At 41.5% G+C, this 14,055-nt stretch overlaps 1 protein-coding gene across 4 annotated transcripts in view; it reads right to left on the bottom strand.

Annotated features, from left to right (window-relative positions):
• The window catches only part of LOC105476620 (heparan-alpha-glucosaminide N-acetyltransferase), a 51,105-nt gene that overhangs the window by 20,437 nt on the left and 16,613 nt on the right, over positions 1–14,055 (bottom strand). For all 4 annotated transcript variants that reach the window (XM_071068299.1, XM_071068301.1, XM_071068298.1 and 1 more), the window contains exons 3-7: positions 13,728–13,864; positions 13,395–13,516; positions 10,609–10,678; positions 2,994–3,063; positions 1,549–1,658 (exon numbers count right to left, since the gene is read on the bottom strand). In XM_071068299.1, the coding sequence (XP_070924400.1) occupies positions 1,549–1,658; positions 2,994–3,063; positions 10,609–10,678; positions 13,395–13,516; positions 13,728–13,864 (509 nt within the window). The remainder of the gene's footprint in view (positions 1–1,548; positions 1,659–2,993; positions 3,064–10,608; positions 10,679–13,394; positions 13,517–13,727; positions 13,865–14,055) is intronic.

The raw sequence follows: 14,055 nt of genomic DNA on the forward strand, positions 1-14,055 counted from the left end.
AGACACATTTATACTCACAAGGTGCAATCATGCAACAATGCAATTCTACTGAGCATTTTGTTACACAAGATGAGACATCAAGGCCAAAAAGCGATTATTTTCTAATCATTGCAATTAGGACCATGCACTACAGTTCTTCATTGCCAACATTGCCAACATGATGTCTCAACCAAAGTTTATACTGCTGTCTTAAACTATGTAACCTGAAAACATAGCAAAATATTTCCAATAACTCAATTTTGAGCTAATTATTTAGATGTCTCAGGTTAAAGAACTCTAGTAGGAGGCACACAGCCAGCTGAGTCAGCGAGCTCAGAATTCCAATCTTGGATCCTTTTCTGTCATTAGCCATAAGACCCTGGGCAACGTTCTCATCAGTAAACTGAGTGTGCTCATCTGTAAAAGAAAGTGCCCTAACCACATGTTAATTTTAAGGAGAATGACTTATTTTACAGCAGCTAACCAGTGCCCAGCATATTTTAGACACTTAATAAATGTTAGTTCCTGTCTATCTGTGACCATCTTATCTCCAAAAGTAGCAATGGAAATCTGAAAGACAGAGTAATAGATCCCGGATGTGCTACTGTTTGAGGCTAACTGTGCAGAATGCTGAGGGTGCTGACCTTAGGTGTCAACAGGCTAATTTGGGAGACTCTGTAACCCAAGCGCCTGCAATCAAACCCTGGCTTTCCTATTTGATACCTGAGTGACCGTGGGCAAGTTGCTTCACTCGGCAGCACAATTTCTTTTCCTTTTAATGTGAATTGGGCATATTAAAAGTATATATCTCATAGGATTACTAAGATATTAAATAAATTAAGGCGACTTAGAACAGTGACTGGAACATTATGAGAACTCCAAAATTGTTAGCAAGTTTCATTATGATCATATTGTTCTTACTACCTGCTTCCAATCTACCTGCCAGGGCACTCAGGGCTCTGGTGCGACTGGGGCAAAGTTATAGGGTTGTCACTAGAGTTCAGAAGGCTTCAGTATGTAGAAATAAAAGAGCTGATACCTGTATATTTATTCTTAGCTATATAGTTTTTAAACTTTATTTTCAGATTTCAGTCCTGGCCTTTGTTCTTCTCCCAGGGCTATGGGTTTGCTAGCATGAGGGCCTGATACTCGAGTCGCTCTGCTAGCAGCACAGGATCAGCCCTCCCTCTGCCACATGCTGGTGTTTCCTCACTAGACTAGTGCATCTTCTGAGCCATCAAGCTACTGACTGGACATGGGGTACAGTCTGTAGCCCCAAGTAACAGCCACTTGCCCAAATAAAAATGCGCTTCACTCAGCAGACCGCATATCCAAGTGGACACTGGCTCTAGCCTCATCTACTACTCCTCTGTCAACACAGACACTGAGGATCATGATGGTCTTCCAGACTAGAGAGGCTACAGACTTTACTTTTACATCCAAGCAATCCTTCCTAGCCTAGAAAGTAAAAGATATGTAAAAGTCCTTAAAAGCTAAAAGTGTGTATAGGTGTAATTATGTAGTCCTGTGACTACCTGCACCCACTGTGCTATAGGGATGCCCACATACCCTCTGAAGGTGTCCACGCTGCGGAGGCGGGGCGGCGGGACAGACAGATGCCACACTGCTGGCTGGACATCACCATCTAGAGGGTCTGTCCTGCTGGGAGATCCCAGCTCCTTCAGAAAAAAAGAGAGAAAGATGACAATTCATAATGCTAAGGAGTAAATTTCGTCATTTTTTTATTTATTTTTTGTTTTGTTTTGTTTTGTTTTGTTTTTTTGAGACAGAGTCTCACTTTGTCGCCCAGCCTGGAGTGCAATGGCATGATCTTGGCTTACTGCAACCTCCACCTCCCGGGGTCAAGCGATTCTCCTGCCTCAGCCTCCTGCGTGGCTGGAATTACAGGCATGCACCACCACGTGCAGCTAATTTTTGTATTTTTAGTAGAGATGGGGTTTCATCATGTTGGTCAGGCTGGTCTCAAACTCCTGACCTCATGATCTGCCCACCTCAGCATCCCAAAGTGCTGGGATTACAGGCATGAGCCACCACAACCGGCATCATTTTTTTATTTCTTTAGGAAAGAATGTGATATAGTAGAAATCTAAAAATAGTGTAGAAAGCTAAAAAATAGTTTTTCTGCAGGCGCAGTGGCTCATACCTGTGATTTCAGCACTTTGGGAGGCAGAGGAGGGCAAATCCCTTGAGCCCAAGAGTTTGAGACCAGCCTGGGCAACATGGTGAAACCCTGTCTCTACAAAAAAATACAAAAATTAGCCAGGTGTGGTGGCACGCACCTGTAGTCCCAGCTACTTGGGAGGCTGAGGTGGGAAGAGCCCAGGAGGTTGAGGCTGCAGTGAGCTGAGACCGTGGCACTGCACTCCAGCCTGGGCAATAGAGTAAAATCTGGTCTCAAAAAATAAAAAAGTTTTTCTAAACAATACTTGGATTTCCTTTTGTAAAGATCCCATCTAGAGGTCTGGTTTTCTACTTTATCAGCTTTTCCTGCCTTTTACTGAGTTTGCCAGTGGCCACGTTGATAAATGGTACCAAAAAAACTAGTCCATAAGTGCATCTAGCACAAGCACAGAAGCCAACATCTCCATATATGAGCCTGAATTTATTAACAAAAATTTAATGACATATTTAAATCATCAGAGGAGGCCATCAGCATTCATAGATTTAATATTGTTGTCTCTTATTTCTTTGTTTTAACCTTGACACTCTCTACTTAACTAGATTGATTCAAAAATGCTGCCTGCAGAGTGAAAAATGTCTCTACCTTGGGTATCCAGATAGAGCAGAATGTTCCAGCGTCACTGAAGCAAGAGAAGGGATGGAGCCCTTCCCAGCAGCTGAAGAGAGGGCTGCTCTCTATTAGGAATACAGGACCTATAACCTGGCCTTCCTCAATGTAAATATAAAACTGGACAATAATGATTAAATAGGAAACTATAAATTCCAAGTTCAGAAAACCACCTGGGCAACACACTATGCATCTCATAACTTACAGAATTGATGAGGCGATCAGTTTCTCGAGAACTTATGGCTTTAGAAATCCAACTGTTAAAGTCATCCAAACTGAAAATAAATTAAAGGGTCAATTATTTTATTTTCATTGGCAGAATTTTTTAAATGATCAGATATTATATTGAAATAAAATTAAAGTTCATATTCTATATTACTAATTAAACATTCTAAACATTTTTTAACAATATAAAAATAGAAATCACAGTTTTCAGCAGCTCTACTTATAAATGCTCAACCCTGACAGCATAGTTTCCTCATCAATAAAACAGGAATGACGACAGAGCTTTCATTAAAGACTTGAGAAGGTAAATGAGGTAACTGTTTCCCATGGCTGGGATTCTCACTAATAATACTATTAAAATTAAAATAGCAAAAAGTTGGAAACAATCAAATTTACTCAAAACAAGGATGACTAAACACAGACTATGACAGCTGTGTGATAGGATGTGATAGAGCCATCAAAGTAAAAGAATGTGGGCTCTGCCCACACAAAGAAACATGAAGATGAAGATATAAACTATTAGGCCAGGCATGGTGGCTCACGCCTATAATCCCAGCATTTTGAGGGGCCGAGGTGGGTGGATCACTTGAGGTCAGGAGTTCGAGACCAGCCTGGCCAACATGGTGAAACCGTGTCTCTACTAAAAATACGAAAATTAGCCAGGCGTGGTGGTACACGCCTGGATTCCCAGCTACTCAGGAGGCTGAGGCAGGAGAATCGCTTGAACCCAGGAGGTGTAGGGAGGTTGAAGTGAGCCAAGATCACATCACTGGACTCCAGCCAGTGAGACTCTGTCTCAAAAAAAAAAAAAAAAGATAAACTATTAAATACAAAAAGCAAAAACCTATTCAAATAGTTAATGTACTGGGTTCTTTTTTAATATGGTTGCTTTAATTCAAAAAGAAATCCAGGCCGGTTGCGGTGGCTCATGCCTGTAATCCCAGCACTTTGGGAGGCCGAGATGGGCAGATCACGAGGTCAGGAGATCAAGACCATCCTGGCTAACAGGGTGAAACCCCATCTCTACTAAAAATACAAAAAAATTAGCCAGGCGTGGTGGCAGGCACATGTAGTCCCAGCTACTTGGGAGGCTGAGTTAGGAGAATGGCAGGAACCCGGGAGGCAGAGCGTGGAGTGAGCCAAGATGGCACCACTGCACTCCAGCCTGGGCGACACAGAGAGACTCTGTCTCCACAAAAAAAAAAAAAAAAAAAAAAAAAAAAAAGAGAGATCCAGATGACATTAAATTTTTTCACATGACTAACAAAAGATAAATATATTAACTGGTTTTTCTTAAAAATGAGATTTCTACCTGCAAAAAAATCATTTGAAAAGTATACCCTATCCTGGCATAAACAAATTATTCAGGGCATAGGATTTTTTCCCCTTTTATTTTTTGGTCATGAACAGTTCAGCATATACAGAAGCAGAGAAACCAGTATAGGCATAGCTCGAGACACTGCAGGCTTGGTCCCAGACCACCACAATAAGCCCAATATCACAATACAGTGATTCACACAAATTTTCTGTGACCCAGTGTACATAAAAGCTATATATTACACTATATTCTAGTCTATTAAGTGTGCAATACCATTATGCACAAAAAGACAGTTTACACACCTTAATTTAAAAATGTATTTCTAATAAAAAGTTAATGATTATTTGAGCCTTCAGCAAGTCCTAATCTTTTTGCTGGGAGAGGATCTGGCCTCCATGTTGATGGCTGCTGAGTGGTCAGGGTGGTGGCTGCCAAAGGCTGAGGTGGCTGTGGCAATTTCCGCAATCAAGACAATACAGTTTGCCACATTAACTTTTCCTTTCACAGATTTCTCTGTAGCATGCAATACTGTTTGACAGAATTTTACCCACAGTTAGACCTTCTTTCAAAATTAGAGTCAATTCTCTCAAACTCTGCCTCTGCTCTATCAACTACATTTACGTGATATTCTAAATCCTTTCTTGTTATCTCAACAATGTTCACAACATGGTTACCAGGAATAGATCCCATCTTGAGAAACCACTTCCTCTGCTCATCTGTAAGAAGCAACTCCTCATCTGTCAAGTATTGTCATAAGATTGCAGCAATTCAGTCACATCTTCAGGCTTCACTTCTAATTCTAGTTTTCTTTATTTCTACCACAGCTGCAGTTATTTCCTCCACTGAAGTCTTAAACCCCCGAGTCATCCATGAAGGCTGGAATCAACTTCCTCCAAACTCCTGCTAATGTTGATAATTTTACTTCCTCCCATGAATCACAAATTTCTTAATGGCATCTACAATGGTGAATCCTTTCCAGAAGGTTTTCAATGGACTTTGCCCAGATTCATTGGAGGAATCACTATCTATGGCAGCTATATAGCTTTATAAAACCTATTTTTTAAATAGTAAGACTTGAAAATCAAAATTACTCCTTGATCCATGGGCTGCAGAATGGATATTGTGTTAGCAGGCATGAAAACAACATTCATCTGCCTGTACATTTCCATTGGACTTGCTGCATTGTCAATGACCAATAATATTTTGAAAGAAATATTTTTTTCTGATAAGTAGGTCTCGACAGTGGGCTTAAAATAGTCAGTAAGCCATGCTGTAAACAGACGTGCTGTCATCCAGGCTTTGCTGTTCCATTTATTAAGCACAGACAGAGGAGACTTAGCATAATTCTTGTGCCCTAGGATTTCCAGAATGGGTAAATGAGCATTGGCTTCAACTTAAAGTCACCAGTTGCATTAGCTCCTAACAAGAGAGTCAGCCTATCTTGTGAAGCTCTGAATTCTCCCTCCTGGCTTTTAAAAGTCCTAGATGGCATCCTCTTCCAATAGAAGGCTGTTTGATCTGCATTGAAACTGTGTTGTTAGTGTAGCCACTTTCATCAATGATCTCAGCTGGATCTTCTGGATAACTTCCTGCAGCTTCTCCATCAGCACTTGCTGCTTCACCTTGCATTTTTATGTTATGAAGACGGCTTCCTTCCTTAAACCTCCTGCACCAACCTCTGCTAGTTTACAACTTTTCTTCGGCAGATTCCTCACTTCTCTTAGTCTCCACAGAACTGAAAAGAGCGAGAGCCTTGCTCTCGATCAGGCTTTGGCTTAAGGGAATAGTTTGATCCTCTATCGAGACCACTCAAACTTTCTCCGTATCAGCAGTAAGGCTGTTTCATTTTCCTTTTCTTTCTATTTATTTATTTATTGGATACAGAGTCTAGCTCCTTTGCCCAGGCTAGAGTACAGTGGAGCAATCTCAGCTCACTGCAACCTCCAACTCCCAGGTTGAAGCGATTCTCTGGCCTCAGCCTCCAGAGAAGCTGGGACTACAGGCGCACACCATCATGCCCAGCTAACTTTTGTATTTTTAGTAGAGGTGGGATTTTGCCATGTTGGCCAGGCTGATCTCAAACTCCTGACTTCAAGCAATCGTCTGGTCTCAGCCTCCCAATATGCTGGGATTACAGGTCTGAGCCACTAAGCCCAGCCTGTTTCACTTTCTTATCATTTGTGTGTTCCCTGGAGTAGCACATTTAATTTTCTTCAATAACTCTCACAACTTGGCTAACTGTTTGGTACAAGAGGCCCAGCTTTCAGCCTGTCATGGCCCTCCATATGCCTTCCTCACTAAGCTTAATCATTTCTAGCTTTTGATTTAAAATAAGAGACACGCAACTCTTTCTTGTACTCAAACACTTAGAAGCCATTGTAGGGTAACTAATTCGCCTAATTTCAATACTGTTGTATCTGAAAGAATAGAGAAGCCCAAAGAAAGGGAGAGAAATGGGGGAACAGTCAGTGCGTGGAGCAGTCAGAATACACACAACACTTACCAATTAAGTTCACCATCTTATATAGGTGGGGTTGATGGCATCCCAAAACTATTACAGTAGGAACATCAAAGATCATTGATCACAGATTACCATAACAGATATAATATTAATGAAAAAGTTTGAAATATTATAATGATTACCAAAATGTAATGCAAAGACAAGAAGTGAGCACATGCTGTTGGAAAAATGGTGCCAACAGAGTTACTCAACGCAAGCCTGGGCAACACAGTGAGAACCTCATTTCTACTAAAAAAAAAAAAAAAAATTATAGTGGTGGTACATGCCTCTAGTCCCAGCTACTTGGGAGGCTGAGGTGGGAGGATTGCTTGCACCTGGGAGGTCAATAAGGTCAATAAGTGTTGAGTATGTTCTGACTGTTTCCCCATCTCCCTCCCTCTCTTTGGGCCTCTCTATTCGTTCAGATACAACAATATTGAAATTAGGCCAATTAATTACCCTACAATGGCTTCTAAGTGAGTAAAAGAAAGAGTTGCATGTCTCTCACTTTTTTATTTTTTGACATGGAGTCTCACTCTGTCACCCAGGCTGGAGCACAGTGGCGCAATCTCAGCTCACTGCAAACCTCCACTTCCTGGGTTCAAGCAATTCTCGTGCCTCAGCCTCCCGAGTACCTGGGATTACAGGCGTGCGCCACCACACCCAGCTAATTTTTCTATTTTTAGTAGAAATGGGATTTCACCATGTTGGCCAGGCTGGTCTCGAACTCCTGAGCTCAAGCGATCCGACAGCCTTGGCCACTCAAAGTGCTGGGATTACAGGAATGAGAAACCATGCCCGGCTGCATGTCTCTCACTTTAAATCAAAAGGGCTGCAGTGTGGGAGGTCAAGGCTGCAGTGAGCTGTGATGGCACCACTGCCCTCCAACTTGGGAGACAGAATGAGACCATGTCTCAGAAAAAAAAAAAGGAATTGCTGGATGCAGGGTTGCCACGAACCTTTAATTTATAAAACATGCAACATCTGTGAAGTGCAATAAAGCAAAGCACAGTAACAAAGGGTTTGCCTGAATAATGGACCTCCATCATCCAGCTTCCACAAGTACCTACACATGGCCAATCTTACTTCGTCTGTCCTCTCACCCACTGTCCCTCATTCCTGCCTTAGATTGTTTTTCAGAAAATCCTAGACATCATATAATTTCAGGCATAAACACTTTAGTATGTATCTCTAATAGATATGGACTATTTTTATTTCTAAACATAACCACAATACCCTTATCACATTTTTAAATGTTAGCAGTAATTCCTTAATATCGTCACATAGCCAGTTCAGTTTCCCTGTCTCATACATGTTTTTACAGTTCAGTGGTTCGATTCAGTATCCAAACATAATCCATACATCCAAGGCATACATTTGCAATTACTCTTTTTCCCTCACAACTCAACTCTCATTTCTAGTTTATTCAACATGGATAACATCACCATCACATGCAAAATGTTAAAACAGACACATCTAAAGAAGTGTGGCCAGGCATGGTGGCTCATTAACTATAATCCCAGCACTTCAGGAGGCCGAGACAGGTGGATCAGGAGGTCAGGAGTTCAAGACCAGCTTGGCCAAGATGCTGAAAACTCATCTCTACTAAAAATACAAACAAAAAGATTAGCTGGGAGTGGTGGCACACGCCTGTAATCCCAGCTATTCGGGAGGCTAAGGCAGAGAATTTCTTGAAACACAGAGGCAGAGGTTGCAGTGAGCAGAGATCGCGCCACTGCACTCCAGCCTGGGCAACAGTGAGACTCCATCTCAAAAAATAATAATAATAAAAAAAATAAAGAAGGGTGAAAGGGAAAAGTTAACAGTTTTAAAAATAAAACAAAAAAACATAATTTTCTTGTTCATGCCTGTTGCCTAAGTGAAAAGGAGGGAGGCTCTTTATTCTCTTGACTTTTTCTGGTTGTTTTTTGGCTCACAGTCATCTGAACCTCCCTGGTTGTGTTGGAAAACCAGGGGGTGAGGAATAAGGGACTCCTGCTTTATCAAGAAGAGTATTCTGCCCGCAGGCTGGAAGGGCAGCATCATGTGCTGAGTAGTTTCAGTTCCACATGGGGCAAGGTGGAATTTCTTCCCTTTGAAAATGCTTGATCTCAGCTATCAATTACTTTTTTTTCTTGAGACTCCCCAGCTGGAGTGCAGTGGCGCAATCTCAGATCACTGCAACCTCCGCCTCCCAGGTTCAAGCAATTTTTGTACCTCAGCCTCCCGAGTAGCTGGGACTACAGGCACCTGTCACCACACTTAGCTACTTTTTGTATTTTTAGTAGAGATGGGGTTTTATCATGTTGACCAGGCTGGTCTCAAACTCCTGGCCTCAAGTGATCCACCTTCCTTGGCCTCTCAAAGTGCTAGGATTACAGGCATGAGCCACCGCTCCCAGCCTAGCTATCAATTACTTCAAAAAGTCATGTAACATGACCAGGTGTGGTGACTCATGCCTATAATCCCTGTACTCTGGGGGTCAGAGACAGATGTAACACTTGAGTCCAGGAGTTCAGGACCAGCCTGGGCAACATAGCAAGACCCCATCTCCACTAAAAATACAAAAAACAAAAACAAAAACAAAAACCATTATCTGGGCATAGTGATGCATGCCTGTAGTCCCCATTACTTAGGAGGCTAAGGTGGGAGAAGCACCTGAGCCCAGGGAGTCGAGGCTGCAGTGAGCCATAATGGCACCACTGCACTCCAGCCTGGATGACAAGAGTGAGGCTGTCTCAAAAAAAAAAAAAAATCCATAATAGATCCATTCATGTGAAAAGCATCCTGATACACTGAAATAGCATTCGCATTTTATCAAAAGGTTGATGAGATAATACCTTAACTCAAAGAAATGAAACTCCACTGCTAGAATCTTCCTCTATCCCTAAAAAACAGTTAGGTTACACACTGGCTTCTGGGCAACAAGTGGTTCTTTTACCCTATACACAGTCGGGGTCCTCATACATAGAATTATACTATTTCTAAGATGTACAAAGCTACAGTATCACAGTACAGAAATTCCCCAAAGCTTCAGGGTTTCCCACGAGTCGACTTAGAGGTTAGGTTTTCATTCTTCTAATTCTAAAATCTTGTGGTTCTTCTCGACACCGTAACAAGATAAGCATGAGAAAATTCACTCATATTCTTTTTAAAACATGAAAAAAACTTTCCTTTGGAAGTTAACTAAAATCCATTTTACTTTCTTTTTCTAGTCTACTAATTCACTCTTACCAGAATCACTGTTCACCATGCAGAGCAGGACCAGTCCCTTCTCCATGCTGGCTAACAAACTAACCAAGGGACAGGGAGTCCATGCGAGGTCCAGAGGAACAGCCACCAGGCACACATCTGTGCCACCAGATGCCTGGGCTGGCAGAGGTTGGGCAACTGGACTAGAAGGCGCCTCAGCGCCAGAGAAGGGGAGGGGAGTCCAGTGCAGCAACCTCCTCCTAAAATTGTCACGAGCCACTTCTGCTCGCTAAAAAGCCAGATGCTTTAAGAAATAATGATTTCTCAAGCATTTTATTCCTCTTCACCCATGTGGGAGGACAGAAGGCAAAAATCCATAATCACCTTTATTATCACTTCCCTAAAGTCAGAGACTACGTCTTAGTCTACATGAGTCCCTGAAGCCTAGCACTGGTTGAACATAGGGGACACAGAAATGTTCATATCATCAAAGAATGATGGGCGCTTGAAGGTGACAGCTGCGCCTTCTGAATGTGTTATTTCTATGCTCTGCCTTTCCAGTGGCATCCTCCCCAAATATCTTACCTCAACAAGAGCCTCAGAAAGGATATCACAATGATGACAGCAAGACCAATAAGGAATGCAATGCTCACAGCTAGAAAAGAGAAGAAAACACATTAGCCCCCAAAAAGGTCATCAGGAACATCAAAGACATCACGAACATCAAAGACATCGCATCATTATATTTAATCTATAAAGGAAAACCAATGAGGGAAGCCTATATTCTCATGCTGAATTTCCTATAAATAATTGAGAATGCTCACCGTGAAGGGAGTGATAACTGTCATTACAAAAAGTATCCAACATAAACAAAAGCACAAAGGATGGTACCATCAACCTATATATAACCCATCACCCAGATCCTAGAATTGTCAAGATATTGTCCCTGTTGCTTCATCTATAACTACCCACCCACACCCTTGTCCTGCTTTTTCTAGCTAAAGTATTTCTTTAAGAATCCAAGACATCATGTTATTTCATCCCTACATACTTCAGAATGTGTCTCTAAAGCCCTTGTAAAGACAGCCTGACACTGTACGCCTTCTGACACAAGGCACTGAGAAGGACCCAGGCTCGCTTTTGCCGTATTCCACTAAAAAATGCAAAACCTCCACTTATTCATGAGAAAACACCAAACATCAAGCAAATCCAAATCAAGGACAATTGACAAAATAACCAGACATTACCCTTCAAACCATCAAGGTCATGAAAGACAAAGAAAGACTGAGGAACTGTCCTAGACTAGAGGAGACGAAGGAGATCTGAAAGCTAAATGCAGTGTGGGATCCTACATCAAATTCAGCACTGGAGAAGGATATTGAAAAGAACATTTAGAGAAATTAAAATAATCCCGATCAGTACTGTATCAATATTAAGTTCAATGTTAAGAACAATGTTAAGTTCCTGGTTTCGGTAATTGTATGTGGGATAATTATGCTGTGATTTTACAGTTCAGGGGAAGCTAGGTGAGGGATATTTGGGAACTCTTTTTGCAACACTTCTACAAATCTAAAACTATTTCAAAACTAAAAATATCTTTGAAAAGGGCCTTTTGTTATATAACCACAATGTCATATGAAATTAACAATAACTTCCTGGCCAACACTGAAAGTGCACCTGCTGCAGTTGCCCCATAACTGGTGGATGTGCTTAGCTGGTAAAAATTCCTCTTCACCTTGTGGTTTCATCCACTCATATGGTATATGCCTGAATCACTTACTTCATTAGGGGTTGCAATATATCCTGCCCTTTTGCTGTATTTATTACCTGGAATTCTTCTCCACAGAATTTTCCCTCAACAGGGACTATTTTGTTACCCTGAATTACAGTTAAAAATGGGCAAAATAAATGCTTAAATCTCTCCTTTCAACTGAGTTTTAAATCACCCTAGTTAACATCAGATGCTCTGGTTACCTATAAAGACAAAGCATTGTTTTTGTTTTGTTTGGGAAGGCAGGCCTTGCTCATTTTAGTTTCATATGACCTCATGGTTTTTATACATTATTTTTCTTCAATTACATATATTACTCTTCTTAATGCTTAAATTGTCCTACATTGGCCCTTTCATATTGGTCCCTGCATTCTTTTGATATAACCTCACAGTCTTTAATAGCTTCCCTGTGAACAGTACTTGTTCATGCCACAGGGATTTGTCACTGCCTTTTGAAAGGCAGCACATAGGCCGGGCGCGGTGGCTCAAGCCTGTAATCCCAGCACTTTGGGAGGCGGAGGCGGGCGGATCACAAGGTCAGAAGATCGAGACCACAGTGAAACCCCGTCTCTACTAAAAATACAAAAAATTAGCCGGGCGCGGTGGCGGGCGCCTGTAGTCCTAGCTACTCAGGAGGCTGAGGCAGGAGAATGGCGTGAACCCAGGAGGCGGAGCTTGCAGTGAGCCGAGATCGCGCCACGGCACTCCAGCCTGGGCAACAGCGTGAGACTCCGTCTCAAAAAAAAAAAAAAAAGAAAAAAAGAAAGGCAGCACATACATTGTTACCTAACGGGGAGCGCCAAATGGCAGATTTTCTTCATCGGGGTTATTAGACAATGAACGGTCCCTCCTTAACCTAAGAGGACCTCTGGACTGTCAGCGGAAGACATACAGGAAACACTATACCCTTGCTCCTAAAACAAGGAGAGATATTTGACAGTCGATTACCCTATTTCTAGTTTCTTTCCACTGCATTAACTTTTTTGGCTTATTAATGCTTCATAATTAAACTAAAAACTATGAGAATATATTTATATATTATATAATTTTTTTTTGAGACAAGGTCTGGCTCTATCACCCAGGCTGGAGTGCAGTGGTACAATCTTGACTCATTGCAACCTCCACCTCCCAGGATCAAGTCATCCTCCCACCTCAGCCTCCCAAATAGCTGGAACTACAGGCATGCACCACCAGGCCCAGCTAATTTTTGTATTTTTTATAGAGATGGGGTTTCACCACGTCACCCAGGCTTGTCTCAAACTTGTGAGCGTGAGTGAGCTGCCTGCCTTGGCCCCCAAAGTGCTGGGATTACAAGCATGAGCCACCATGCCAGGCCAATAAATAATTTTTAATGTCACATAATTTTATTATTATATACAAATAATACAATAAACATATTATAAATATACCATATCTAAGTGGGATAAATAACCTATAATTTACGTGGATTTTTTGCGGGGGAGAGATGCTCATCAATGATCTAAGATTTAGGTTTTCAATTACAGAAAGTGTCACGGACTGCTTTGCTTTACAAACAGTACTCAAAAACTGAAACCTCTGAAAATGCAAATGTGAAAATCAGCAGAGAACATATACGTACGAAGGTTACTATCAACTGGATCCTCGTTCACAGCCAGGTCACAGGCAATTTCACTAACTCCATTATGGATATTCTTTACCAAGAGAGAATAGTTTCCAAATTCTCCAAATCTGTATTCCAGTCTACAAAGATTAGGTAAAATTAACACAAATGGTTAAATTAGAAAATAAGAAGTTGGATTTTGCTAATGTCATGAAGGCAGAATAATACATGTTCCTGGGTAGAGACCAGAAAAGATAAAGAAAAATATTGTAAAGAGAAAAAAAGCTAAATCCAAAATAGAAAAAGAAAAAATTCAGACTTCACTTAGATCACAACAAAGTAGGCACAAACCTACAAACTTCTTTCTCTTCCAAGGTGTCGTTCAGCTGCAGGATAGCTCCGTGCTGGGTGCTGACAGAGGCGGCTGCAACGCTAGGCTTCCCGGCTTTTGGACTCTGAGGAACGTTTACCAGCACCTGAAACAAGCACTGTAAATAAAAGCACAACAGGTCAACTGCCAGGGGTTTTTCAACATCTGTTGATTGTTGGAGGACACAAATATCCAACTGGAGATCCTGGCATGACTTTTCCTTCATACATGTAAAACAAACCTCTAAATTTCAATACTTTAAATTTATCTATTATTTTGTATTAAAACAATGACTGGGCTGGGTGCCGT

This window comes from Macaca nemestrina, chromosome 8 (genome assembly GCF_043159975.1).
Source record: "Macaca nemestrina isolate mMacNem1 chromosome 8, mMacNem.hap1, whole genome shotgun sequence".
NCBI classification, from domain to species: Eukaryota; Metazoa; Chordata; class Mammalia; order Primates; family Cercopithecidae; genus Macaca; species Macaca nemestrina.